Below are 25949 nucleotides of genomic sequence, written 5' to 3'. Positions count from 1 at the left end.
CTTTTCCCCCACTCCTCCTTAAGAGGCAGGGCGAGTTCCAGTAGGAGTTGAAAATGGAGCATGCTTTAGGCCTCTCCTCTAAACTGTTTTCTGCAATGGCCAGCTGCGGCAGCCACTTGATCTAACAGCTTGAGCAATATTGAAGATAGAACACAGTTTGCTCCTGATCTTCCTAATGCCTTTTAATGTGCTAGAGGCAAGCTGCCCTCACAAGAAAAGGGCTACAGGGAAACCACAGTGCGTATGCAATGAGTCAATCAACACCATTGCTTGTGAAAGAGGTGAAACAAGACAAGGACTCTACTCAAATAATCTTCAAGGACAAGGAAGAGGATGGGAAAAAAACTCCTGTGGTGTTGCCTAACTAGAAAACAGACACGCTTCATCAAGTACAGTCAACAGTAGACAGAAAGCTCCTGGACTAATATAAAAAAACCTTCAACACACCTCTCCACCACTTGTAAGATAAGGAGTCATAAAAACATGACAAATCAAGATTAGCAAAAGCTAACATCAATTGTAAGTCCCATTATTATTTTAATTTAGTTCAAAATCTCAGAACTCATCCAGCAGAGGACAGAGACACACATGCAGACAAGCTGCACTGTACATTTCAGCCAGCAGTCTGGGCAGTATGAATTAGTGCCAACAATGGCTGCCCATGTGGGCCGTATAGTCACTGTACAGTTTCAGAGCAAACAAAGCCAGAAAACAGACACATCAATGCACTCAGAAGATTTAGAGTGTATTCATATTACTGGGGAATTATTATTTAATCTCATGTCAAAAAGATACTTGCTATATTTTTGTGTGTGAAATTCAGGTTTCATACCAGTTCTACTTTCCCATCGGGTTGGACCACTTCAGTCTGACAAAAGAGTTCAAATCCTTTGTTTTGATATTTCCAATATAATGTGATTTCTGTATCTCTGCATTCTTCCCACAGCTGGAAAGGTGCAGCAGGATAAACTGCCAATGGAAAATCTGAGTTAGCTATTGTAAAACAAAAAATATATGCAAAAGTCTTTTAAGGCATTTTAGCTGAGTAGTAAAAACAAAAAATACAGGTTTTTCAGCCAGTCTAGGAGAAGCAGACATAAAATAGTTAAAATTAATTTCAGAATGTAAATGTTATACAAGATTAAAAAAACCCATTGTGCTGACTTGGAAATATTTTAGAACATCATGAACAAAGGAAAGAATCAGAGACTGCTAGTGCAAATCCAGTAAAATTCTGTAATCCAGGGCCTGTCAGAGACTCCTTATGCAGTATGGTGAGTAAGTAACATTTGCCACATTTTTACACCTCAGAGTTCAGCCTCTTCTCCAGAAATTTTATTCATAACACTTACATTGACTCCTGCCAGCAGTTACCCTCTGGTAAACAGTGTCAGTGCTACTTTTTCCAGAGATTTCTGAGATCCTTTGCTGGTATGTAAGCAGTACTCAGTGAAAGCAGCAGATCTCAAACTATCCCATATTATCAGCCCAGTTATAAGGAATAAGACATGGCAATGCGAGTGAGTGCTATGTTTACAGCTTTGGTCATTATCCTAGGACTTCATGGAACATGAATTACAATTTAAGGACTTCCAGACTCAAAGGAGATTGTATTTGATACAGAAGGTCCCAGCTACCACACACAAAATTGGAAACAATGGACTTCAGTTTTCCTTTACTTGCTGACATACTGTCAGTAAGGAAAATTCTGCTGTAAATATGTCCAGGATCAGAGAAAACATACAGGACTTCACAGCAATCAGTATTTAAACAGTTATCTCATAATAAATTATATATCATTCCTTTAACTTGTAACAATCACTAGAAGTTGAAAGAAGAAAATTGTAGTAAAACTTTAATGTACTTATCACATTGAATAAAACCCATTTTAGCCTGACGTCCCATGAAAACTTTGTTTATAATATTGTGTTTTCTCACTATAACCTGTCAGTTTACTCCTCCGCTTTCCTCCCACTCTATTTCTTCCACCCACACACAATCAAATAATCAACTCTTTGGACTCTCATGCCTCTCTGAGACAAATATAACAGAGACAGGCACTTAACACGTGTTCCTACCAGTCCTATGAAAAAGTGTGTCTAGCAAAACTGAAATCAGTGCCTGTGAGGAAGGAAGTGCTGCCAGAACACAGCAGATACACCAGCAGCCTTCCCATCCATCAACCTGTCAACCTGAGAACCAAGTGAAGCATGAGTTGCCTCCTGCTTCTTGCAACGGGTCAGGTGGCCACAGGACCTTGGGAACACAGCGGTGGATGGGGTGGGGCTAGAGGACACAAGCAGAACTGGAAATACTACTGGAGACGCAGAAAATATGCAGGTGTTTTGAGGCAGAAGTAGGTAGAACTTATGAGACCTGGGGCATACTGCCATAAAGGACACGACTAATAGGGAAGAAGGAACCAGAGCCATCAGTTATTGCACACAGAATAAGCTGTTTCGTTTCACTGATGAATTACTCTTCCTCCCATAGAGCAGCACAGCAGATGTTACTGTCTAATATTAGCACCATCACGTCTCTCCTGGCAATAGCTGCTTACACCTGTACCACACCTCATTTGGAGAGGTGCTAGTCATTTTATTTACCTGCTTTTCAAAATGTGCATCTCAATTTTATTTTGGAAAGACAGTAACATCAGCAAAAATATTTTGGACAAAGGACTGAATTCCTGAGTAACCTTCACAGATATTTTTCTTGAACTCCCCATTTGATATCCTTGTATCATGTTGCTTCTCAGGCACTGGAACAGGCTGCCCAAGGAAGTGGTGGAGTCAACATCCCTGGAGGTGTTTAAAAAGTGTTTAGATGAGGTTCTTAGGGACATGGTTTAGTGCTAGAGTTAGGTTATTATTGGACTTGATGATCCTGAGGGTCTCTTCCAACCAAAATGATTCTATAAGTCTGTGGTTCTATGTTTCTCATACGATGAACCAGCTTCAGCAAAGCAGCAGATTTTGAAGCATTAAGGGGTCATTTCAATAACCAAATCTACTTTTGGAGTGAAGCTATTTTCTACCATTAACAGAACCCCGCAAAGCTGAAACTGAAGTGACAGCACATAACTATAGCATAGGAACATATAACTAATAAAAACCGTGAAGACAAAAATCAAGGGCTTCCATACTTTAAACCGGGGCACTCAAGTATTGAGAACAAGGCCTGCAACAAAAAAAAAAGGTCAATAAAGACACAGAAAAGACCTTACTTCTGTGAGTTACATCAAAAACATCCATGGCAGTTTTCTTGCCTAGTGGGTTTTCCACAGTCATTGTGATATTATAGATCCTCTGCTGGCCTATATCCCAAGAACATGAGCACTGCTCAGAACAAGTTACTGTGCATGGAATCGGATTTTGGGAAAACCTATCAAAGAAAAGGAGCGGGAGAAGAGACAAAAACATTTTTCCATTATGTAGGATCAACGTAGACATTTAAATTTTTGATGTTCTAACAGAATACAGCATCATAAAAAAATAAGACTGAGGGGGACTAAAAGAATACAACCAGTTCTTTCCTCTAGCCTGAAGTAGGATGAACAGAAGTATTCTTACAATTGGAAGAAAGTTTTCTGCAAAGCTTAAGTTTACTTATTCCTTTTAAGATACAGCTAAAATGCTATCATTTTAAGATAAAAGGGTAAAGCAAACTTAGCTATAAGATAGTTAAATTGCTTTTAGTGATTTCCTCATGGAAATTCTAAACTAGGGACTTATTTGCCAAGGACTAAACCATTCAGATATGTACAATTATGCTTTTAAATGGAGCAGTAATTTCAAATACATGTTCAAAATTCTCATTTTTATATAACCCATCATAGTATCTTAATGGAAGTGCATGATGCAGAGACTATGAAGGTATATGTAATGGTGACCTTCTGCTGAGATCTTTCGATGAAAGTTTGTTGTAATGATGAGGTATCTGTCCCATTTTATGAGTTCCACTTTCTCTGCATGCCCAGCAGTAAAGCCCCTCTCCTCTCCATTTAGATACCTCTCTAGCAAGGAGCCAAGGGTCAGGTCTGATATCCTACAGCTGTGTAACCTTCACTGAGACTGCTAAGAAAGGGCTGTGAGAAAGTCTGCAGATAGATTTTACTAAAAAAGCCAAAACAAAACCCAAAAGCTGAAATTATAGACATAAAGTAGCATATTTGAGAGAGAATTGTCAGTAGCTCAAGGACTCAAGAAGGAAAACAACAGCATGTAATGTTATAAAATCCTAAAGAAAAAAGAACCAGGGAGGCTAATTGGGCTAACAGGTTTAGCTGTCAATCACCAGTTCAAGTCAGTACTACTGCTAATGGATTGTAAACTCCCTAAGACTCAGCCTACCAACTGATTAAATCCTAGTTATCTGTCCTGTGTGTTATCCAATGATTATACTATATTTAAATTTATCTATATCCTTATCGCAGAGTGCTCACATACCTGCTGAAAGATATCCAAACAAATTAACCCAAAAGAATGGTAGCGACAAGCTTTATCAAGTAGAACTGGGTCTGACGGACCTACAACTTTGTTACAGGTAGTTTAACACCGAGCAGTTCTGCACTCCTCAAACTTTGTTAAACAAGCTGATCAGGGAGCTGGAAAGAGGCAGGCAGCTAATTGCAACAAGGATAAAAAAAATTTCCACAGATTATAAAGGAAAAAAAGTGATAATTCTGTATAGCACAGGGCAGATTTAATACAACAATGAGGAGACTTACTCTTCAGACAAGGTGTATTTTGGTGAATGATTTCCATAAAGGTAGGTGTCTCCTCCTTGGCTCCAAGTACATGTTACTGTCCTCATGTCTTGAGTTTCACAGGAAAAATCATTTGGTGTATTGGGTGGTTCTTGTCAGAGGAAATAATAAAAAAAACACCAACAGCATGGCAGTTAAGGCAAAAGTCATCAACGTTTTTACTGTATTAACAAACTAGAAATAATGGGTATGTGCAAGGTCTGGTTTACTACAGATGTTACTATTTCAGTTATAGCTATTCAATGACCACACTGCAGAGCACAATCAGGATAACAGCATAAACTAATTGCAAAGTCTTCTAAAACTAATTCTAAAACTAATTCTAAAAACTTCTCTGTGTTATTATTTTTGTTATATAATAACATTCATTAATTTAATCTGTATTGCTTTATATCTGTAAAAATTGCTGCCAGCCTTCAAAAGGAGGACTGTGCTGAGTTCTTACCACATGCACACAGACAATGAAGCTGAACTCCTAAATGAGTAGACACATTTAAAAATCAGTCACCTGTCCTAGGATCAATCAATGAGATTAATCTCAACATATTTTCTGCTATTCTTTGATATTTTCTATATGCAAGTGCACAGATCTGAAGTCAGACATTAAACAGAGTTCAGCTGGACATGATAGGATAATGAAAACTTAAAGTAAGCTTTTTTGTTTCTCCCCCAATTCCCACAGGCATTCTTGGCTTAATAACAACAGGAAAATAGAACTGTAATAAAGCATTCACTTACTGCCCACAAATAAAACTGCATGGTCATAGCATTCTTCTTCAGTGCAAGACTCGCGACAGTAGACTGTGATGTGAGGTACTGCTTGATGTGCCACATTTTTCAAAGTGAGAAGTCCAATTTGACTGTTTGTGTGGTTGAAAACATGGGGAGCTGGGTATAGAGAGAATTCTTCAATGACATGCCCTTTCCTTCCAATGCAGCAAAGAGTGATATCAGAGCCTTCCTCTACAATTTTTTCATTTGGAAAGATTTGTGGTCCACTGTCATTCAAAGTGTCCAGGCCTGCGAATTAATACATAATAAACCATTTCCAAATCCTCATGTGGCAGCAGCCTTCCACCAGAACAGATAACCGAGCATTAACACAAGGATCTGTTAATGTTACATTATCCATTCATAGACTTTTATACAGTATTCTTCCCCAGACAGAGATCAACTTCACATGTAATCATACCTATATTTTTCTTAAGCCCATAAATATATAATGTAGTCCAACCAGCTACCTAAGAGACTGAATCCATCTCACTGCGTTTCACTTAGGGAAAACAAAATGTGTGCATTCAAGAACTGCCTTTACAGATGAACACTACCTCCTGCAAGTTATGAACCGGCTGATGCTTACAGTGAAAATTCCTGTGAGCAGGGAGCTAGAAAACCATGCAGAACTCAGCTGAGAGCAGTCAGCACTTGAATGAACCAGATCAGTAAGGAGGTACTAAACATGGAATGAGACTCCTATTGCTTTCAATGTTGGACTCCTTGCTGGATGCAAAAACTAGTGGGATTTAAGTGACTCACAGGCTTTTGCACAGGTTGGAGACAAAATCTGCTCTCAAGAATCTGATCCAAAAATCTAATGAAGTCTGTGGTCACTTTGAAAGCTCTAAATCAGGCCTGTAATGCAGGATCAGTTTGTGACAGAGAAATAGAATTTTAGATCCCTATCCAGTTTTGGGTGAAAAAATAAATTCTCCAGGCTTGAGGTCAGTGAGAAAGGAGAGTGTTGCATCCTATTTCCCATGACATAAGGTGAGGGAGAAGAACAATTTATGCCCATGCACAGGCAGTGGAAGCAGGGACAGGTGTCCTGAGAAGAGTACAGGGACACTGCCCAGTTGTGCAGAGATGGGGTCAGGAAGGCCAAGGTGCAGCTGGAGATGAACTTGGCAAGAGATTCAAAGAATAGTAAGAAGGGCTTCTATACTTATGTGAGCCACAAAAGGAAGGTCAAAAAAAGTATACTCCCCCTGATGAACATGACTGGCAAACTGGTAAAAACAGACGAGGAGAAGGCTGAGATACTCAACAACTTTTTTACCTCAGTCTTCACTGGAAAACTCTCTTCCCACACCTCTCAAGTAGTTGGACCTCAAGACAGGAAGTGGGGGACCAAAGTCCCTCCCACTGTAAGAGAAGTTCTGGTTCATGACCACCTGAGGAACCTAAATATACAGAAGTTCATTGGACCTAACAAGATGCATCCCAGAGTCCTGAGGGAATTGGCAGATGTAGCTGCCAATCCACTCTCCATGATATTTGAGAACTCATGGCAGTCAGGTGAAGACCCTGGAGACTGGAAAAAGGGAAACATCGCACCCACTTTTAAAGAGGTGTTAGGGAATAGACTGCCGTACTTTGTTGGATTGTTCAGTATACTGCTTCTGACAGAACTCTTTTAGAAATTGCTTATATATAATTTGCTTAGCATAACTATGTTAGATTCGCATAACTTCTGCAAGGTGTGAACTTTTGAACTTTCTGCTTCAGACTAGACATAAGGAAGAATTTTTTTACACTGAGGGTGGTGAAACACTGGCCCAGATTGCCCAGGGAGGTGGTTGATGCCTCATCCCTGGAAACATTCAAGGTCAGGCTGTATGGGGCTCTGAGCAACCTGATCTCGCTGAAGATGTCCCTGCCCATTGCAGGCAGGTTGGACTAGGTGACCTTTGAAGGTCCCTGTGATGCTTCTACTACCCGTGATGTCTCTCATAACTAAAAGCCCTTGCTGTTCCAAGCAAGAGTAGTGTTTCTTTACAAAATCACTGTAGTAATTTTTCCTAAAGCAGTTACATATTTTGTTTAAAGCAAATTCTCTGGATACCAAGCTGTACTAGTGAGACATCATAATCTGAAAATAAAGGATTTTGTGAAGCCATTAATTACATTGTTGGTTCTCTCCTTGCTTACTGTTATATGATTCACAGAAGTTCATTCCAAGTGACATAAGGAGCTCACTTGCTTCTGTCTCACTGCTTCTTTAACACTAATCAAACTTATGATCCTCAGACAAGAGCAACAGGTACACCAGATGATGTAGCCATAGCTATTTGCTTCCTCTCCTCTCTCCCAGTCTGGGCCAGGGCTGTGTCTGACCTGGTGATAAGCTACACTGGACACTGGAATCTACCCAAGATCCCATGCCGCTGTATGTACTGTATTGTTTTAATGTATGAGCAAGAAAAGCTCTAAAACTTTTGGTCTACTATCTTAGGAAGATAGTCTGCAAATTAAAACAAAGGCTGAAGCATTGCTATCATTGTGAGGAAAAAAAAAAAAAAAAAAAGGGAGAGTTGTTAGTGCTTAGACACAAAAGAGCTCAAAATAGATCCTTACCATTTCTCCTGAACTGGACTTTACTGTAAAAGTCACTGGTGAATTACAATCTAATTTTGTACTGCAAAAAAACAACAAAACAAACCAACCAACCTCCCTCCCTAAACCACACAAAAAACCCCACACCAATAACAATACTGCAAAGTCTTGTTCTATTTACCCAAGACAGTCTTCCACGGACTCCACTCACTCCAGATTTTTGATGCTTCTGCTTTGGTCCTGATTCTAACTGAGTGTGACATACACTCCAAAGGTAAGTCTGAATCCCACATCCAATGAAGAGGGTCTCCTGATTTATCTAGTGTGACATTATGAAACTCCTAGAAACAAAGGCCGGTAAGGTAAAGTATTGAAAACACAGCAACATGTAGACACTTTGGAAGTAAAATCAAAATCAGTGAGAGAGAAGGCTTAAAGGAAGAAAATGCTTTTGAAAAGGGCATCTCTGAAATCCCACTCATTACACATGATCTCATGCTAGGTAACTAGTAAGCTAAGTAACTGCTTACAAATCTACACTAGCAGTGGTGGAGTGACAGATGTGCTGGCAAGAAGACTACTTCATTCTGACAGCATAGTTGTGAGTCAGTCCTGCTTGTCATTAAATGGATTCACCCTCAGAGACTTTCAGTATGTTATTTGTGCCTGCTGCTACATGAGTAATAACACGCACAGATACTGCTCCCTGCAAGTGCACCTTGTTTAAAGTTCTGGGTTACATATCCCTGGTTCTGAGGTACAGCAGGGATCTGCACTGGCCAGTAAGGATTTATGCAGATATGTCATTGTAGTTCTGAGGCACAGCATCTAAGGACAGTACAATACCATCTGTGACAGGCAGAGTAAGAAGATATCTGCTGATTTCCCTGAAATAGTTCACTGCTGTAATAAGCACATGCAAAGAACATGAAAAAATACATCTCAAACAGCTAGAGCTCCATGATGGTAACGGAAGAAGTATAACCTAAGATATAAAATGGAGTTCAAAAACCATGAGACGTAAATGCTCTGTAATTTCACAAACATTTTCATATTTAATTATATAAATGCAGAAAACCAGCAAAAAAAATAAAATGTTATGCTGCTTTCTAAAAGATAATATCCTAAAGGCCCACCTGGGCACTAAATGAGCTGCAGCAATGCATGGCACAGCAACTCAAACTAATCAGGACACCATGTAGTCACACAGCCAAGCAGATTAAAATGTATCCCAACTGTGGATCTCTCCTGGCATGAGAGCCCATAAGTAGCAGGAAACAATGGCTCAAAGAATTCTATTAATCACCTGTAATTATGGATACATTTTAGAACAGAACATATATTTCAGTTCTTCTTAGTAAAGCAACCATACTAGATTCTTAGCATATAGATCCATGCTGCTCATATGAGCTGTACCAGAGTCCTGGTTCATGCTGACAACTAGAGAACCGCTCTCCACAACTGCTCTCCATCAGCAACAGCTGCACTTTCCTAATACCACCACTCTGAGAAAAACTCTGCAGCCAGTTTACAATTTAATTCCTCATTTGTAGTACTGGGAAATGTAGTTACTGCTTTGGAAGTTATATAGACTGTCTGTGCTCTGCTATGAGTAGACTCACAGTGTGTCTTTATTAGTACACATTCTTCAGAAAAACATGGAAGCAAATACATTCCTGTGTGGTAGTGACATCCAAAACACCCTGTTTATTTTCCTTGTCATGTTTATTATGAGTGACAGAACAGACCACATCCTTGGATTCAATAAACTCTTTCTTCCAGCAAGTTAATAAGAGTTTGTTGGAAGGGTACTAAAAAAAAAAAACTATTTAATTGTTTGTCGCTACATGGTCCCAGTTTCTGACTTCAGGGTTAGATCTCTATGATGGGTGCTAAAAATCCTACCCCATGGATCAAAGTGATCAAAATCTTCTGAACTGCATATACCTCATCTACAGTGACGACAGCAGCTTTAAAAGAGCTAGAGCAGTTTTCCAGTTTTCCTAAATTTTAATACGTACGTTTCATATTCTTCCATAGCTGAATCAGCAGATGACTCATAATGGATTATAATATCCAATAAAATGCATGAAATTTTTTTGTCATATTCAAAGGAGAGGAAATTTTCTTTGGAGACAAAAGTTCTCACGCTGAAGTCACAAACTGGGGAAAACATTGGGAGCAGGCTTAAGCCTATGATTTGGGTGATCTCTGCCTCTTCAGAAAATTTGGCTGCTTTAGGTATTAAGGAAAACTAGCAGTATATGTACTTCAGAAAAGAGGCATCACTGCTTCTTCCTTAACTGGAGAGGTGGATATAAGGTAACTGCTAGCAGGACAAAGCACAATTCTTATAAGGCTTCACTCACACTGAGACTATCATTTGGTTCATAAGGTGAGAGGAGTTGCAGCAACATGAATCATGTTCGTTTAGTTGCCAGTGAAGGGCAGTAATCAAGCTACAAAAAGGATTGCCTTTAGGAACAATGGAAGGGATTTTTCTCGGGGGCCACTTAGGGGACCTGCACCTTGAAAGGGAAACAGAGGCCTTCAAAAACAGATCTCCTAAGTCTGCCCACCACAATCCCTCAATAAGGGTATGCAAGGCATATCTATATTCTGCACAGGTGGAAATGACTTCTTCATATGACTCTTTTTTTTTTTTTTTTGCACAAAACCTGGGTGTAACATTAGACCAAGTCTGGCACCTAGTGAAATACGGAGGTATTTCTAGAACAGTTTGGTTATTACTATATTGTAAATCGTAAACGTATACAGCAAGGCTATCTGCATGCACATCTAAACATTTGATTTTCCCTTAGCTTCCTTTATATTGCAAATAATCAATACGCCTTTTTAAAAACACACTTACTGTCCACACAGTAGTAGTTTCACCTGTTCGACGGACTTGTATTTCAAACGACATTGCCAGCTCAGCATCATGTGCTGACTTGCCAACATCCCATTCCACCAGCAGCCGCTGAAAAGCCAATTCCTTGGAAACATTAAGGTACGTTACTGGAAACACAGTGGATTCTAGGAGCACAAAAAGGACACAAAAATATTCGTGTTTACCTAAGTTACAAAGCAAACCTGAAACAACAGTGGCTAGGGGTACGATAGGTTCCACACAAGACGGTTCTGAATTGCATTTAAAAGAAGTGATCAAGACCGATGCTGTTGATATCAAAAGCGAAGACAATCTTTCATCTTAAGGCATCAGCAGGCTACAGTGAGGTTCATGAATCTACTCAATAGCCCCCTACCATGACATTAGGTATGCTATTTAATTTCTTTACAACCTCAATTTACTAGCTACTTATGGGCATATTGACCCATCCCTTCATAGTCTTATGAAGAGTCACAACATTAACAGGGACTGAATCCCAAGAGGTCCCAAAGTCGAACAATCCTTCTCACAATTAGGAAGAGATTAAATATGGTGTTCACTGATCTGTACCTTTTCTCCTTCCTGAAACACAAAGAAATAAAACAAAACAAAAAAAAACCCTAAGCTTTATCTGGTTATTAATGAAGCCAAGGAACTGAAATGGTCAGGTAACTAGGCCTTTTCCTTTGCCATGGTTGCTTTCCAAGATGCTTCTGCTTGTTAAAAATGACAGGGACAGAAGGTTTGTACTGATCAAGACACACAAAAGAAACCACAGAAATAACTGTATATTTTAACGAAATAGAACTAATTCTGGGTATTCCTGCCCTACTACAGCCACAGTTTTCAGGGACATGCTGGGTTGAGAGGCCTCAGCAGCTTCTTCTCACACAACAGCTACCTCAGTCATTTCTCCCAGGTGTGCTTCACCCACCGACACAATGACTATTGGCAGAAAGGCAAGAATTCGGGAAATTTAGCTTAAGAATCTATATTTTGATAGATGTTCCTGGTAGCAATCAGATATCTGAACTGGTTTGCAGTTTATCCTGTGGTGCCTGCTCTATACTAATGTCTGTGCAGCTGTTTCCCTACATATGGATCTTTACATTAACTGTAGAAAATTAAAGGCCCAAGAGATGCAGTTGGTTATAACAACCCTGATCAATCAAAGGAAGCAAATAACACTTTGTGGGCATATTTATTAACTGTGAGGATATAGACACTGACACAGCTTAGTGGCTTATACAAGTCCAGCCTATAATTAAATAATAAGTGGAGGAAAGTATGTATTATACCGTAAGTAATAGCTTACAAAAAACTGCTGAAAGAAAGGATTGTTTCTCTTAGAAAATCATCTACAGTCTCCATTGGTATACTTTTAATCCATTCTGTTTTGAAAAGTACTAGAAGTCAAAGCAAAACCAAAGCCATATGCATTCAATCTAGAGGAAACCACTGTCATGGGCTTCTTCAGATATGCTTGGAGGGAAAAATCAAGATGAGTAAAGTACATGCAAGTGGAATTTGACAGCATTTGTGTTTTCTGTGTTCTAAACGCAAAAAATGTTTCAAGTGCAGAAGTAAAATTTCTTTTTTGGCTGTGGTTATGGCATGGTCCTTAAAAACATACCTGCTGCTTGACAGTTACTTTTCAAAAATAATGGCAATCAGTTTTATACTACAATAAAGAAACCTATGACAACTAGTAGATATCTGGAACTGAATAAACAAAGCGGAAGGCCTGGGGATAACTTTCACTTGCCTAAATGATGAGGAAGCAGCAATTTTAGATTTTACTGGAAAACAGTAATATTGTTAGCTTTACTACCAAAGACTGACCAGATAAGGAGCCAGAAAAAACAAAGCGACAAAGTGAGACATAAAATTAACTGTGGAAGCAGAGTACCTTATGATATTTTGAGAAGATAAGACACATTTTAGCTCCCTGAATTATACAGACTTCCAACATCAAAACAAGGTAAAGGCTGTTAAAATCCCACTTACGCTAAGGAATTGACTGCAATGTTGTTCCTCTCCAGTACGTAGTGTTAGCTGCTCAACTTTTTGTCAGCCTTATCTGTAAGTTCATCACCCTGTTACCAGAGGGAATGCCTGTGAGGGGATCTCATTTCACAAATGCAAATTGATGGCTGATCTAAAGCTCTGAAGCCTTGCCATTCTTAGGTTTTCCTTCTGCAGTGCTGAAGCAACCCAGGGGAGACAGATGGGCCCAGCACAAATAAAAACAAAACAAAACAAAACAAAAAAAAAACACCAAAAAAAACCCCACCAAAAACAAGAAACCTGGCTAGTGTCTCAATGGAACTCACAGGTGCAAAGTAAGACTCCCAGGGAAAGGAAACAAATGTGACTGAAAGAAAAGCCAGCCAGTTGACAGAAACCCTTTCCTTTTTCAGGGTGCACCATTGAAACAAATCTGTGTGTATCTTCTGAATTGCTTCTCTAGCCAATTCTAATTGCAACTGTCGGTACTATGCCTACTGCATTGATTATGACCTTGCCTCTCTTCTCTACATCTGTCTCTTTTTGTCCAAGCTAAAATCTCCTCCCCTTTCTTACCACAGAGAACAAGTTTACCTGCTATATTTCATTAACTTGACAAAAAACCTGAAGGTCTCATTAGTTCCTGTTTTTTCTCCATCTGCATGAGTGTTCCTCCACTTTCTTCTTTTAGTTGGACAATACATCACTTTTTACGTTTTCCTCAAAGCCTAGCATAAGAGTCTAGGTCACCAATCAGGGATTTTACACAGTACCAGTAAACAGAAGAAACTATATTGCTAAGGATATATCCAGAGATCTTGAAAGCCACTCAATTACAATGTGGGACTCAAAGGCTCTTGTAGTATAATTTACACATGTAAGAAATATTTGTAGCATTCACAGAGCAAAGTTCCTCTTCTAGCAAAGTTCAACAACTGAGACATCTTAAAACTTGTTTCAACTTGAAAGCTGACTCAAGATTATATAATAGCTTTATGATTAACAACAGAGGGTACTTTTATTCCTGAAAAACTGCATGTGAAAACAAGTGACCAAGTTACTGTAATGCAGTAACTGTTTGGACTTGCCTGCGTTACAAAGTTCTGCCTCTCTAGGGGCATTGGTAATAGAGTCTCAAAACTGAGGAACTGGCACCTTGGGTGACTGGTGTGTGAACACATGAATTTCAAGGTTGAAGAGAGGCAAAGAAGTCTGAAACAGATATAGTGCCCCCTTCACTATGACATCAAGTACATTTATACAAAAAGCACTCCTCTGTCTCCTTCACCAACTTAATCAAGGCAATTCAACCTCTATAAAGCAAACTAAAGCCTGATAAGTTCTTCCTTCCTACTGGTGGTCACAGAAAATTCAAATAAAAATATTAATTCAATTTTTCTTGTTTGGTTGTGTTTTGTTCTGTTTTGTTTTGTTTTTAATGGAGTCATGCCTAATGCCTTTGCCAGCAGCAGGTGTACAAGCAGTACTTTTGCCTTAAAATACACAGCTTTGTCCTTATCTTCAACTTCATCCCTCTGAATATGCATATTTGCATTTTTTCTTTGTATTCGACACATGCAAAGCATAAGAAATAAAAATCTGGTTCTGGAATATTGTGGTACAAGAAGAAAAGAGCCAACAGAAGTGCTAAAGTTTTCATAGATCAGACAAACAAGAAAACAGAAGAGGTGGAAAAGCAGAAAAGTTGTCAAAAAGGACATAAATTATTTGAAGATGACAGAGTACAGATCAAAAGCACATGAGACAGAGAGGGTGCAGATAAATAAATACACATCATTGCAGATTATTTATTCAACAGGCAATTTTGCATGATGGGGTCATAAAATGTAATTATACAAGTTATATAATTACCTTAGAGAAGAGAATACTTTGATTAAGTGTGGAACATCTTGCTTAATCACAGGAGACTTAAATATGAGCAATCCCAGGGCTTCTGTTGTTACAGTTGCTTCTGAATAAAAAAGTGAATGTTCAGATATTTACCTTGCTGTGAATGTGTAGTGTAGCAAGTCCTCAGGGGGAGCAGTACTGCCAGAACTATGAAGTGATTCATCATTCATCCACCCTTTCCTGCACAAGACTTATCAGGAAACAAGACATTTCTATTTAGTTTTTTCTTTTAGAGAAATTCATGCCAGATAATATTCCAGATAATATGACTGTATTTAAGAATGATTAAGTAAAAACCCAACCACATAGACTCCAGGCAATTTAAGGGAAATTCACGAAGAATGAAGAAAGAAAGACAAAGAATGAAAAAACTCCCTTGTTTTTAGGATCTAGTTGTAGAATAGGGAAAAATACAACACACTCAAAAACTCCAGTTTAATATAAGCAAATAAAACACACAATATCTTCAAAGATTTCCCTCCACTTATTTCCAAGGAATATTAAAACAGATGTTTGTCCTGATATATTTTTGGCTTTTCTCCAGCACAAAGACAAGATATCCATCCTAACAAGAAGGAAAAAAAAGAGTCTCAAAGGTGTGAAAGGCCTTCTGGCTTCTTCTCCACATATAACCTGACTGATGAACCCAGCAGACTTTGGCAAGCATGGTCTTGCCCTTTGCCAGCACCCAGGAGACTACATGGAGGCCTTTAGTCAGACTAGAGTTGAAATACAAGGATCAAAGTCTCAGCAAATTCCATTCCTATAAGGACTGTCATCTCAAGCACCACACAGCTCTATCTAGCTTCCTTTTTACAGCTTTTACACTCACGCTGTGACAGGATGAAATTCTTTTCGACTTGTAAAACCCAGTCCTGAGGGACTGATCGTATGTCAGGCCTTGTAACACATGAATCACCTGCAAATTCCCTGTCTAGAAGGGAGAGGGAGACATTCAGCAGCAGTATGGTTAAAAACACTCAGGCACAAAGGGTACAGGAGTACAAAAAAAAGGAACAGGACTATGGATACAGCTATACACATTTTACATTTCTGGAGCTGTGTAGAATACTGATAAAGAGTCTTCTACCGCTGCTTCCATGACAAAAGTTGAAACTGCTTAGCAGGGCAGATAACCAGGATGATCTTCTGTCCCCACTAAAGCCAAGAACAGGACATTTAACAATTTCAGATGGTCCAGAAATTCACTCCAGAATTTCTTTCTAGCATAAAGCCTCCAATTTAATACATCAGAGCTACAGACACTGAAGTTTAATGACTGTCAATGGTTTTAAAAAGCTCTGAATTTGTCCATAGGCTCAGAAGAAAATATTTCAACCTTTTGTGTGTGTGTGTTTCTAAAGGTCACACAGAAAATTTAGAAGAGCCCTGTGTGCAGCACTGCAACCCAGGGCTCAACACTCACAAGCACCCTTGCTCCAGGGTGCCCCCAATTCTTTCCTGCAAGCACAAATGCTTCCCACAAAGGCCACCATATATGAAAGGTTAGTGTTGCTTCTGCAGTCTTTCTTGACATTATACCAATATTTGAAAAAGTATTTGGACAACACTAAAATCAACACGAATAAAGAATCTAAATATATTTGAGAACCTAGGCCTGATTCACATGCAACTAATAGAGAATTCCAACAACTGACTTAGGGAAATCTGCTTCTTCCTATATTTTCTAAGTTTAGCCTTTTTTAATCACCCAATCAAATTTAATATCTAAAAGGGAAAATAATTTGATATGTTTTGTCTGGAATAAACATGATAGAATTACTATTATAAAGCAGTGAGTGGAAAGTAAGTGATACAAAAGAAGTCTTTCCAACATAAATTATATTAAAACTTCCAGTAACTCTTCACTAAATTGCTATTCTTCTGAATGATACAAAATTAATAGTGACACACAAAGCTAAATCTTGCATGCCTTTTTTCAGAAAAAAAAACAAAAGTGACAATAAAGCTGCCCATAAAGTCAAGGGAGCTGACTGTCTCCTTGAAGACCAGTTTAATACAAGGATGGTCAGCTAGGTTCAACAGCATAACTCCTGACTTAATTATATCAGCCCAATGTAAACATGGCCCCACAGGACTCCTGATTCTGTAAATATCTTTGGGGCTGGACACAAAGCTATTTACCCTCTTTGTTGTGTATCATTTAAATTCAACATTAAATACAGTGGGAAAGTATTGTGGAAGTCATGAAGTATTAGACTATTTGTTTAAATTACATCCCATTTGGGAAGCAAAATCAAACTCGTTTCTGCTCTTAAGAGGCATTCTCAACTATTGTATTGAAATGAATCTCTAATCTAAGTATCTCTCTCCAGTCATTTACACTGCCAGTTCACTAATGACACAGCCTAGATCACTTTTATTTATTTATTTTTATCTATGTTCCACTAAAGGGCAGTGTAACATAATAAATGATCATTAGAATATAAACGTATTTTGCAGAGCTACAATGCTTTTCACTATTCAATATGCCAATAATCTAGTTTAATACTGTATCATGGATTGTGATAATCACAGAATCACAGAATGTTAGGGATTGGAAGGGACCTCGAAAGACCATCTAGTCCAATCCCCCTGTCGTAGCAGAAACACCTAGATGAGGTTACACAGGAATGTGCCCAGGTGGGTTTTGAATGTCTCCAGAGAAGGAGACTCCACAACACCCCTGGGCAGCCTGTTCCAGTGTTCTGTCACCCTCACTGTGAAGAAGTTTCTTCTCAAATTTAAATGAAACCTCCTGTGTTCCAGCTTATACCCACTGCCCCTTGTCTTACCGTTGGTTGTCACCAAGAAGAGCCTGGCTCCATCCTCATGTCACTCACCCTTTACATATGTATAAACGTTAATAAGGTCACCCCTCAGTCTCCTCTTCTCCAAGCTAGAGACCCAGCTCTCTCAGTCTTTCTTCATAAGGGAGATGCTTCACTCCCTTAATCATCTTTGTTGCCCTGTGCTGGACTCTCTCCAGCAGTTCCCTGTCCTTCTTGAACTGAGGGGCCCAGAACTGGACACAATATTCCAGGTGTGGTCTCACCAGGGCAGAGTAGAGGGGGAGGAGAACCTCTCTTGACCTACTAACCACCCCCCTTCTAATACACTCCAGGATGCCATTGGCCTTCCTGGCCACAAGGGCACAGTACTGGCTCATGGTCATCCTGCTGTCCACCAGGACCCCCAGGTCCCTTTCCCCTATGCTGCTCTCTAATAGGTCATTCCCCAACTTACACTGAAACCTGGGGTTGTTCCTACCCAGATGTAAGACTCTACACTTTCCCTTGTTATATTTCACTAGATTTTTCCCTGCCCAACTCTCCAGCCTGTCCAGGTCTCACTGGATGGCAGCACAGCCTTCTGGTGTGTCAGCCACTCCTCCCAGCTTGATGACATCAGCAAACTTGCTGACAGTGCACTCTATTCCCTCATGCAAATCATTGAATAATACCGGCCCCAGTACTGACCCTTGAGGCACTCCTCTACATACAGGCCTCCAACTGGACTCTGCCCCATTGACCACGACTCTCTGGCTTCTTCCCTTCAGCCAGTTCACAGTCCACCTCACTACCTGATCATGCAGACTGCACTCCCTCAATTTAGCTGTGAAGATGCTGTGGGAGACTGTGTCAAACGTTTTACTCAAGTCAAGGTAGACCACGTCCACCGCTCTGCCATCATCCATCCATCTTGTTATGTCCTCATAAAAGTCAATGAGGTTGGTCAAGCATGACTTCCCTTTGGTGAAGCTATGCTGACTGCCCCTAATGACCCTCTTATCCCTGATATGCCTTGAGATGGCACCAAGGATGAGTCGTTCCATCAGTTTCCCAGGGAAATATGTGCAACTGTAGGTATCAAACCAGTTTTCACAGGAAAAGTTCTCGAATTCTCTAACAACAGAGAATATGGAGTAAATTTAAACCAGTGAAACACTATTTGAGGAACAGGAAATACAGTCCTTAATATATAAGCAATATTTTTACTTAAATCATCTTTATGCAGAAACTTTTGCCTATGACTAACAAATTAATCACATACAGTAACTGCTACCAACTAATGTCCAGCACTTGTCTTGTATTATCAATAATGAAGTACATTTTTAAAATCATCATTTAAAAATCTGAGTCTTGCGTACAAAGATTAAAAGAATCAAAACAGTTGTACAAAATACATTAACAATTTCACAAACAAACAAACAAACACACACAAACCAAAAAGAAAATGAAAAATATGACAGTAGATTAACTACATACTTACCAAAAGTGAAAACAATTGAACAACAAAGTGAATGAAGACAGAAGGCCAGGGAAGGTTTTTAGGTACCTAAATAATTCATCACCTTGGAAGAGGCAAAGTACTACCTCTGAGAAATCGTGAACAACTATCAAATGCCATAAGAAAAGTAACAATCACAACCACTGTTCTGGTAAATAGCTTTGTTCAGATTTGTCAGTCTGAAAAGATATGAATACCACACTAGTCTGCCACAGTTCCTCATCTGAGAATGAATTACTGCTAAGGTTTTTTAAGCCTGAGAGAAGTCGTGTTTTGTCACCATGCTTCAACCTGGAATGCCTGTGTACTTTGTTATTGCAGGTAAGAACAAAAAGGTCTTCTGCCAGTGATTTTGAATATAGAGACATAATTTGAATTCTTCTTTTTTTGCTACTTTTGTCATTATGACGATTTTGCAATGGCATTTCTCTAGTCTATCACAGAATCACAGAGAATTTGTCAGTAACTTCACATTAGTTACTGCAGGGAAGGACTGCAGTTAAAGCTGCCCTTATCTTTCTTTTCTCAAGACTAAGCAAACTCAGCTCCTTCAGTGACTCTTAGTTGTGTTCCAGCCTGCAAAGCCTGTTGGTGTCTCTCTGCTGGACTCAGTCCAGTCTGTCAGTCTTCTTTGTACTGTGAGCCCAGAACTGGACCAAGTAATTTAGACATGGCCTCATAAATGCCAAATAGAAGGAAATAATCACTCCTCTGAGATCTAATTCTTTGCCATCATTAACAACAGTAGTTACTCTTCTAATTTCTGTGGTAAATCTGGTTATTGGGACACACTGTGAAATTATCTATAAAATGGGGGATAATACTAAGCTGAAAGTTGAGAATGATTGAGCACAAAACGATCTGTCAGATCTATAAAAGTTAACTGAGCAAGGATTTTTTTGTTTTACTCTATATTCTTCACACTCACAAAAATACAACATCTGTGGGGGGGAAGTAGAGGAGACTTGCTTAGTCTTGTTAGTCTGTAGCCCAAAACACTGATAGATTTTTTAGACTATTTGTAATTCTTCCTGTTGGAAAAATGTAAACTGGGCTGTAATAAAACAGATACAAATGGATCGAGGATTCCCCAGCCTAATTTCAAATCAGTCAGTACAGACAGATACCTCAATAGAACTGAACGATTTTGGAAACCTGGTGGCAATTGCAATAATATTCAGCAGCAACAAGAATTGCTCAGAGACCTGACAATTAAGGAGCAATCACTCAAGAAGTGGAGAAAGCACAGGAGTGTATTACCTTGGGAAAAGATGAAATCTGCTGTCAGTAGGTAGTTTGAGAAAAGTCTAAACAACTATCACCTATCCAGAGCAAAAGGCTGTCTTAGGTGATCCCCAAGTCCCATCCAAGCCAATGCTTTCGTGATGCCATTGATGAGACAAAAAAGAAATTCCCACTATCCATCTGGTAAAAAAGCCTAAGACAAATGTTTTGTCAGACCTGTCTTTGAAGGCATTAAAGCACCAAAATTCAGCTGAAACCTCTTTCAAGATCAGGCTGAGAGTATTTGGGACTCATTGGCAGGGAGCTGGAGCTATACAATTCACATATTGCTGCAGTACCTGGAATACCCATGTGTGTAAGAAAACTAAATCCCTGCTATGAACTTCTAATATTAGTTCACCATAGAATCAATCTGTTTTGTATCAATCTTTCTAAAACTGTATATTTCACATCATACTTCATACAACTTTCCTCTCTCAGTGGCCTTTGATTTGTTTATTTGAAACAGCTGCCAGTTGAAACCAACATCCTAAAATTAACCAGAGTATATACACAGGCTGGGAAGAAAAACAAAATTTCAGCTGCTATGATCTAGAAAACTATCCATTTGAAGGAGAGTATTAGATAAACCAAATCATAAACACTATTGATTGGGCAAATTCTCCTAAACCAGAGGTGGAAGAGGACTGTCAATGAAGCAAATGCAGAAATAATACTACTTCGGACTTATATCACGTTTTTCATCCTATATTCTCACTCCCCCTACTTCATAGACAGACAGACTGAAGATAATGAATCACAGTTCAAGTCCATACCACGTCATACAAGGTTGCTAACAGAACTGACGTGTTTAGTGACAAAACCTAATGACCTCCTTCAGAGCCACCAAAGAAAAACAGGTACCCTAGAAAGTAAGCCAGGCTGTGAGTAGGCTAACTTGTCCTCTGGAGGTGTTTTTTGCCTCTTAAACAGACAACTAGGTGAGTGCCAAAATGAGCTGGAACACTCTAAATCAAAGATTTGTATAAAGATGGCACTGAAGTGTGCCTCAGCTCTCCTGATTCCTGCAATTACCAATATTATATCCCTTGTAAAATCAACAGTGCAGAGCTGACATCCAGCTGAGGCAGTTTAATTGAAACAGGGAGCAGTGTCAATCTATCAGAAATCAACCGAGCGTTGGTAAAGTAGCATCCGCCAAAGCGTTCTACTGCTAAACAGATCCCTTTTCACACTGTTTCTAGAAAATGTAATTTTCAACAATTCTTAAAAAAAAAAGAGAAATTAATACCTAAGACACCAAATCCTAAAGCAGATGAACACTTCTTTAAGTCCTTGTCCTCAGGCTTTCTTCTCCCAAGCAATTTTAAAGATGGCTTCAATTACACTTAGCACAAACAAAATATCACTGTATATAAGACACTGAAAGCTCCTAATAAGCCTTTGTGATCTAATGGGTGAGCAACAAGTTTAAAAAGCTGTACATGGAAGGAAAGAATTTCTACAATTAAGGTCTGATAGGCATGTAATCATCTGATCACTTAGGGACAGCTTTATCTCCTGGGTTTTTTTTGACAATAGAAAGCTCTTTGATGCATGCTGTTGGTTTTCTGAAGAGCTTTGCCAAAGCAGGAAAACATTATGTATTCCATGTTCCCATGAAGGCTGGAATCCAAACAAAAAAAGCAATTAAATAGCAAAAAAATGGGATCTAAAAGTGGAAAGTGCTCAACAGTGTAAGACTACTCCTACCCTATCAGAAAGCAAATGCTAACAATTGTAGGGAAGGAATCACATAACATGGTGGCATGACTCATACCAAGAGGAAGAATTTTACCATGTTTTCAGGCACGATTTACTTTTAATGCTGTTAGGATCTGGCTTAACCTGCTGGAGTAAGGACCAGTCTGGGCATGCAATATTTAGATAAAAAAGAGATAAAAAGGTTATGCCAAAAAATAGTCAATTTCCAAAGAATGCAGGAACCACCCTGGAATTTATGACCTTTTCTCATTTACTCTGACTGTTTTGAGATTAAAGAACAGATTTCAGCTGTTTAAAAGAACACAAGAGCAACACTTTTTCTCTGTATGATGCTGGATTTAAAGGTCTGCCCTTGCATTTCTGAGCAAGGTAACACCTTCTCAAAGTAGTAGGAACTGGAGACGTTAAAACCAAACCTAACAGCTTGCCAGGAGCAGCATTTCTGAGCAAGGTAACACCTTCTCAAAGTAGTAGGAACTGGAGACGTTAAAACCAAACCTAACAGCTTGCCAGGAGCAGCATCCTCATCCCACCACGTACCTCACCTCAGTAATTCTTGCTCAGGTCAAATCAATAGCTTTTATGCTGTAGTTAAATAGTGGCATATTGAAAGAAGAGAAAGTTGGGGGCGTCGTTAAACGCCATAAATTCAGCGGCAAGCTATGGTGCTGCGGGAGCAATCAGTTTCTGGAGGACAGAGGAGCAGTGCGGGGACGGCGGCGCCTAGGCTCCGCACCCGCCGTGCCCAGGGATGCCTGGAAAAACGGGGATCAAGGGGCAGGCAAAGGGTGAAGGCGTTTTAATGGGCACCAAAAGGGAAGGGGGAGATCGCTGGGGAAACAAGGGGCTGCCGCGACGGGGACAGACCGGCGTAACTCACCTGCAGCCGCCGAACACCTCCCTCAGGAACAGGGAGGAGAAAAGCCCACACCAGCGGGACGCGCCGGCCTCCTCGGGTCAGTGCCGGGAAGAGCTACCGGCCGTTCCGCCCCCGGGCAGGACGGGCGGCGTCTCCGTCCACCGCCGGGAGCCCGGGTGAGCAGCTCTTCGGGAATTTCCCCCCGCCTCCGGGAAGGGCGGCTGATTGCCTTGGCTGCCCTCCCGAAGGCCGGCCCTCCTCCCGCCCGCCGCCATCTCCCCCTTCTTGGAGGGATCCGGGTCCCGCTGAGGAGGGGGCGGACGGCTGAGGCCGAGCCGCTCCGGTGCCCCCATGACGAGGAGGGGCTGCAGAGCGTGGGGTCAGCCGGGGACAGGGGCCGACCCTGGGGTGTCCATGCAGGGAGAGGAGGACAGGCGGGCGCAGCTTGAGAGGACCGTGAGGAGCAGAGAAGGGGCACTTTGCTCAAACCAACACTTTCCCCATCCTCCCACTCCCACGCTCGTCAGAAACCGCAGGTAGGAGTGATGTCTGCCTGTGTCCCTTGGGACCGATCACTGTGGCCACCAAGGCACGCAGGGTGAGGTGGTGGCCTGGTGCTTGCAGCAGGGCTCAGGGTCAAAGCCATAACCAAGCCCAGTGCTGCGTTGCCGTGCCGTGTGCAGCTGTCCCATGAAATCCCACTCAGAAACCACATTAGGAAAGTTTGTGGCTCACAAAGTCAAACTCTCCGCTCCCAGAGTCGCACGACCATAAGGCAGGAAGGGAGATCTGGAGTTCACTGTGTCTGTTGTCCTGCCCTTCACCTATGGGTCCAATGTGACAGGTGACAAAGAGGTACATGGTGCCACCAGCTGCATGGGTCACTGCTTCCATCAGAAGATGTAGCCATGAGAAAATTTTGTTTAAACCTGTTACTTGTACTTTTCAGGCTGTCTGTGATGGAGGTTTCTCCTGCTTGCAGCACTTTAACATATAAGAGATCTTCTGTCTCTTATTTTTCTGAAGCTATGTTTGTAGGTTAAATGTAACATACCTATTAAGGCACCATTTTCCTTGCTCTCCTTTGGGTTGTCACAAATCCTTGAAGCTTGTTTGCTTTTCCTTGGAAGGATGTGGTCTGGGAAGTGTTTTGCCTTACAGACTACATTATTTTTTATACCCGCTGATACACAGTTTGCCTTTTTTTGTAACAGCATAGTGTTGCCAGCTTACACTTCGCTTGTGGTCTGCTTCAGCACCTTGATCCATTTCTTCTGAATTGCTGTCTAGCTTTCATTCTCCACCTTTTTGTATTGCAGTGATATCTCGCACTTCCCTCTGCTGAGTAACACCCTGCTTCTTTAGTCAGGTTTTCCATTTTCTCATTAAGCTTTTGCTTTCTAGTAAAGAAAATGACTTCTAGTTAAACTATAGTTTTATTGTTGAGAACCTTACTATGGAGAATTATATCTGTATCTTCTACAGAGCTCTGTGCATGCTGTGTGAGTCATGTAAATGGAACTTTTCACAGAGGGTCACTAGATACTCATTTTTCATGAAGGCACTAGAACCAGACATTTACTGTTGCATCAGAATGCAGAGGAGTACGTACATGGAAGGTCATCTGATTGCTTAGTTTTACTGAAAAGGCAAATCACAACTGCCTAAAATTGGATGCCAAAATTTTGGCTTTTTTTTCCTTTTTTTTTTTCTCCTGCACTTATTAACAACCCCCTGTAACATGCTAAGAAGTTATTTCCTCTAATTTTTTAGACAGTATAATTAGAAAAGCTTACTGGAAATTTATCAGTTCTACATTTGAAAGTTGTATTTGAATAATATGCAATAAATGAAATGGTCTTTTTGTAAAGTAAGGATCCAATGGGAAAATGGCATATAATAATCAAATGAAAACTAAAGGGAATAAAGTAAGACAGCTTAGTTCTAACACTTTAAATTTTGCTTTGGTATCATTGCACTCCTTTTAGTCTTGCCATGTAGAAATGGAATATTTTGCTGCTTTGAGCCCCATCATCTGTGTTTGAAAATGCTTCTCCTTGTATACCTCTACTGGAGATACCTGTTAAAATCTGTCAATATATTTAACATTTTCTGAATCATTTTAACTCTGCTGTGGATGACAGATGTTCAGCCTGCTCTTGCCTCTCCATTTGGATAGCAGCAATAATCTCTGATGCTGCTTTTTCACACTGATCCACATAATCCAAAAGTTCCAGAATGAACAGTGTAATTGCTTATCCCTGGAATACTCCAGACTTATGAACATATGAACTCACTGCTATCTAGAAATTATGTTCAAGGTACTAATTAGTACCCAAAAACCAGACCGGTTATTGAATGATGTTCTGTCAGAAAGTGTTTGAAAAAACAAGTTATCAGTTTTCTCATCTTTGAGGTGGGAGAACTGAAAGAGAAAGAAAAGAAGAAAGGTAAATCCACAAAAGAACTTGACACTGTAATGTGTTTTCACAGTACCTACAGAATCTGAAGTCCCAAGTTAGGTGCCAAATTTCATTATATATCATATCATAGCAATGTTCTTTGGAAAAGCCTAGAAGACAACACCAAAACCTCTTTCTCTGTAACCACAGCTCTGAATTTCCTCCCATGTCTCCTAGATGCTTAGTTGCCTGTGTACATGTATGCAAGACCTGGCTTTGATACAGCATAGCTTCATAACCTTCATCCAGGCTGCTATGGGAGAGCTATGAGAACAACTGGAGAGAGTCAAGAAAGTTGAAAGTGCAGACAGAATTAGAGCTGTTGACATGAGATGGTTGGTAGTTCAAGGATTTCAGAGGGAAGGTACTAGCATGAAAAGGTATAACATTCTAAATGGAAAAATCACCTGGGGAAGCCTG

The 25949-nt window shown here is 40.1% G+C and overlaps 1 protein-coding gene across 5 annotated transcripts in view; it reads right to left on the bottom strand.

The window, feature by feature from the left end:
* The window catches only part of LOC102086673 (oncostatin-M-specific receptor subunit beta), a 35984-nt gene extending 12721 nt beyond the window's left edge, over nucleotides 1–23263 (bottom strand). For 3 of the 5 annotated variants that reach the window (XM_021295336.2, XM_005508023.3, XM_065047600.1), the window contains exons 1-8: nucleotides 23089–23263; nucleotides 15003–15099; nucleotides 10974–11137; nucleotides 8283–8442; nucleotides 5507–5788; nucleotides 4730–4859; nucleotides 3227–3384; nucleotides 833–969 (exon numbers count right to left, since the gene is read on the bottom strand). In XM_021295336.2, the coding sequence (XP_021151011.1) occupies nucleotides 833–969; nucleotides 3227–3384; nucleotides 4730–4859; nucleotides 5507–5788; nucleotides 8283–8442; nucleotides 10974–11137; nucleotides 15003–15075 (1104 nt within the window). In that variant the 5' untranslated portion in view covers nucleotides 15076–15099; nucleotides 23089–23263. Of the gene's footprint in view, nucleotides 1–832; nucleotides 970–3226; nucleotides 3385–4729; nucleotides 4860–5506; nucleotides 5789–8282; nucleotides 8443–10973; nucleotides 11138–14870; nucleotides 14971–15002; nucleotides 15100–23088 lie in introns of all 5 variants that reach the window. The other 2 variants (XM_021295337.2, XM_021295338.2) reach the window with 2 other exon arrangements.
* Nucleotides 23264–25949: the final 2686 nt, after the last annotated feature.

Source organism: Columba livia, chromosome Z (genome assembly GCF_036013475.1).
Source record: "Columba livia isolate bColLiv1 breed racing homer chromosome Z, bColLiv1.pat.W.v2, whole genome shotgun sequence".
Lineage (NCBI taxonomy): Eukaryota > Metazoa > Chordata > Aves > Columbiformes > Columbidae > Columba > Columba livia.
This window is presented reverse-complemented; position numbering and strand designations above follow the sequence as displayed.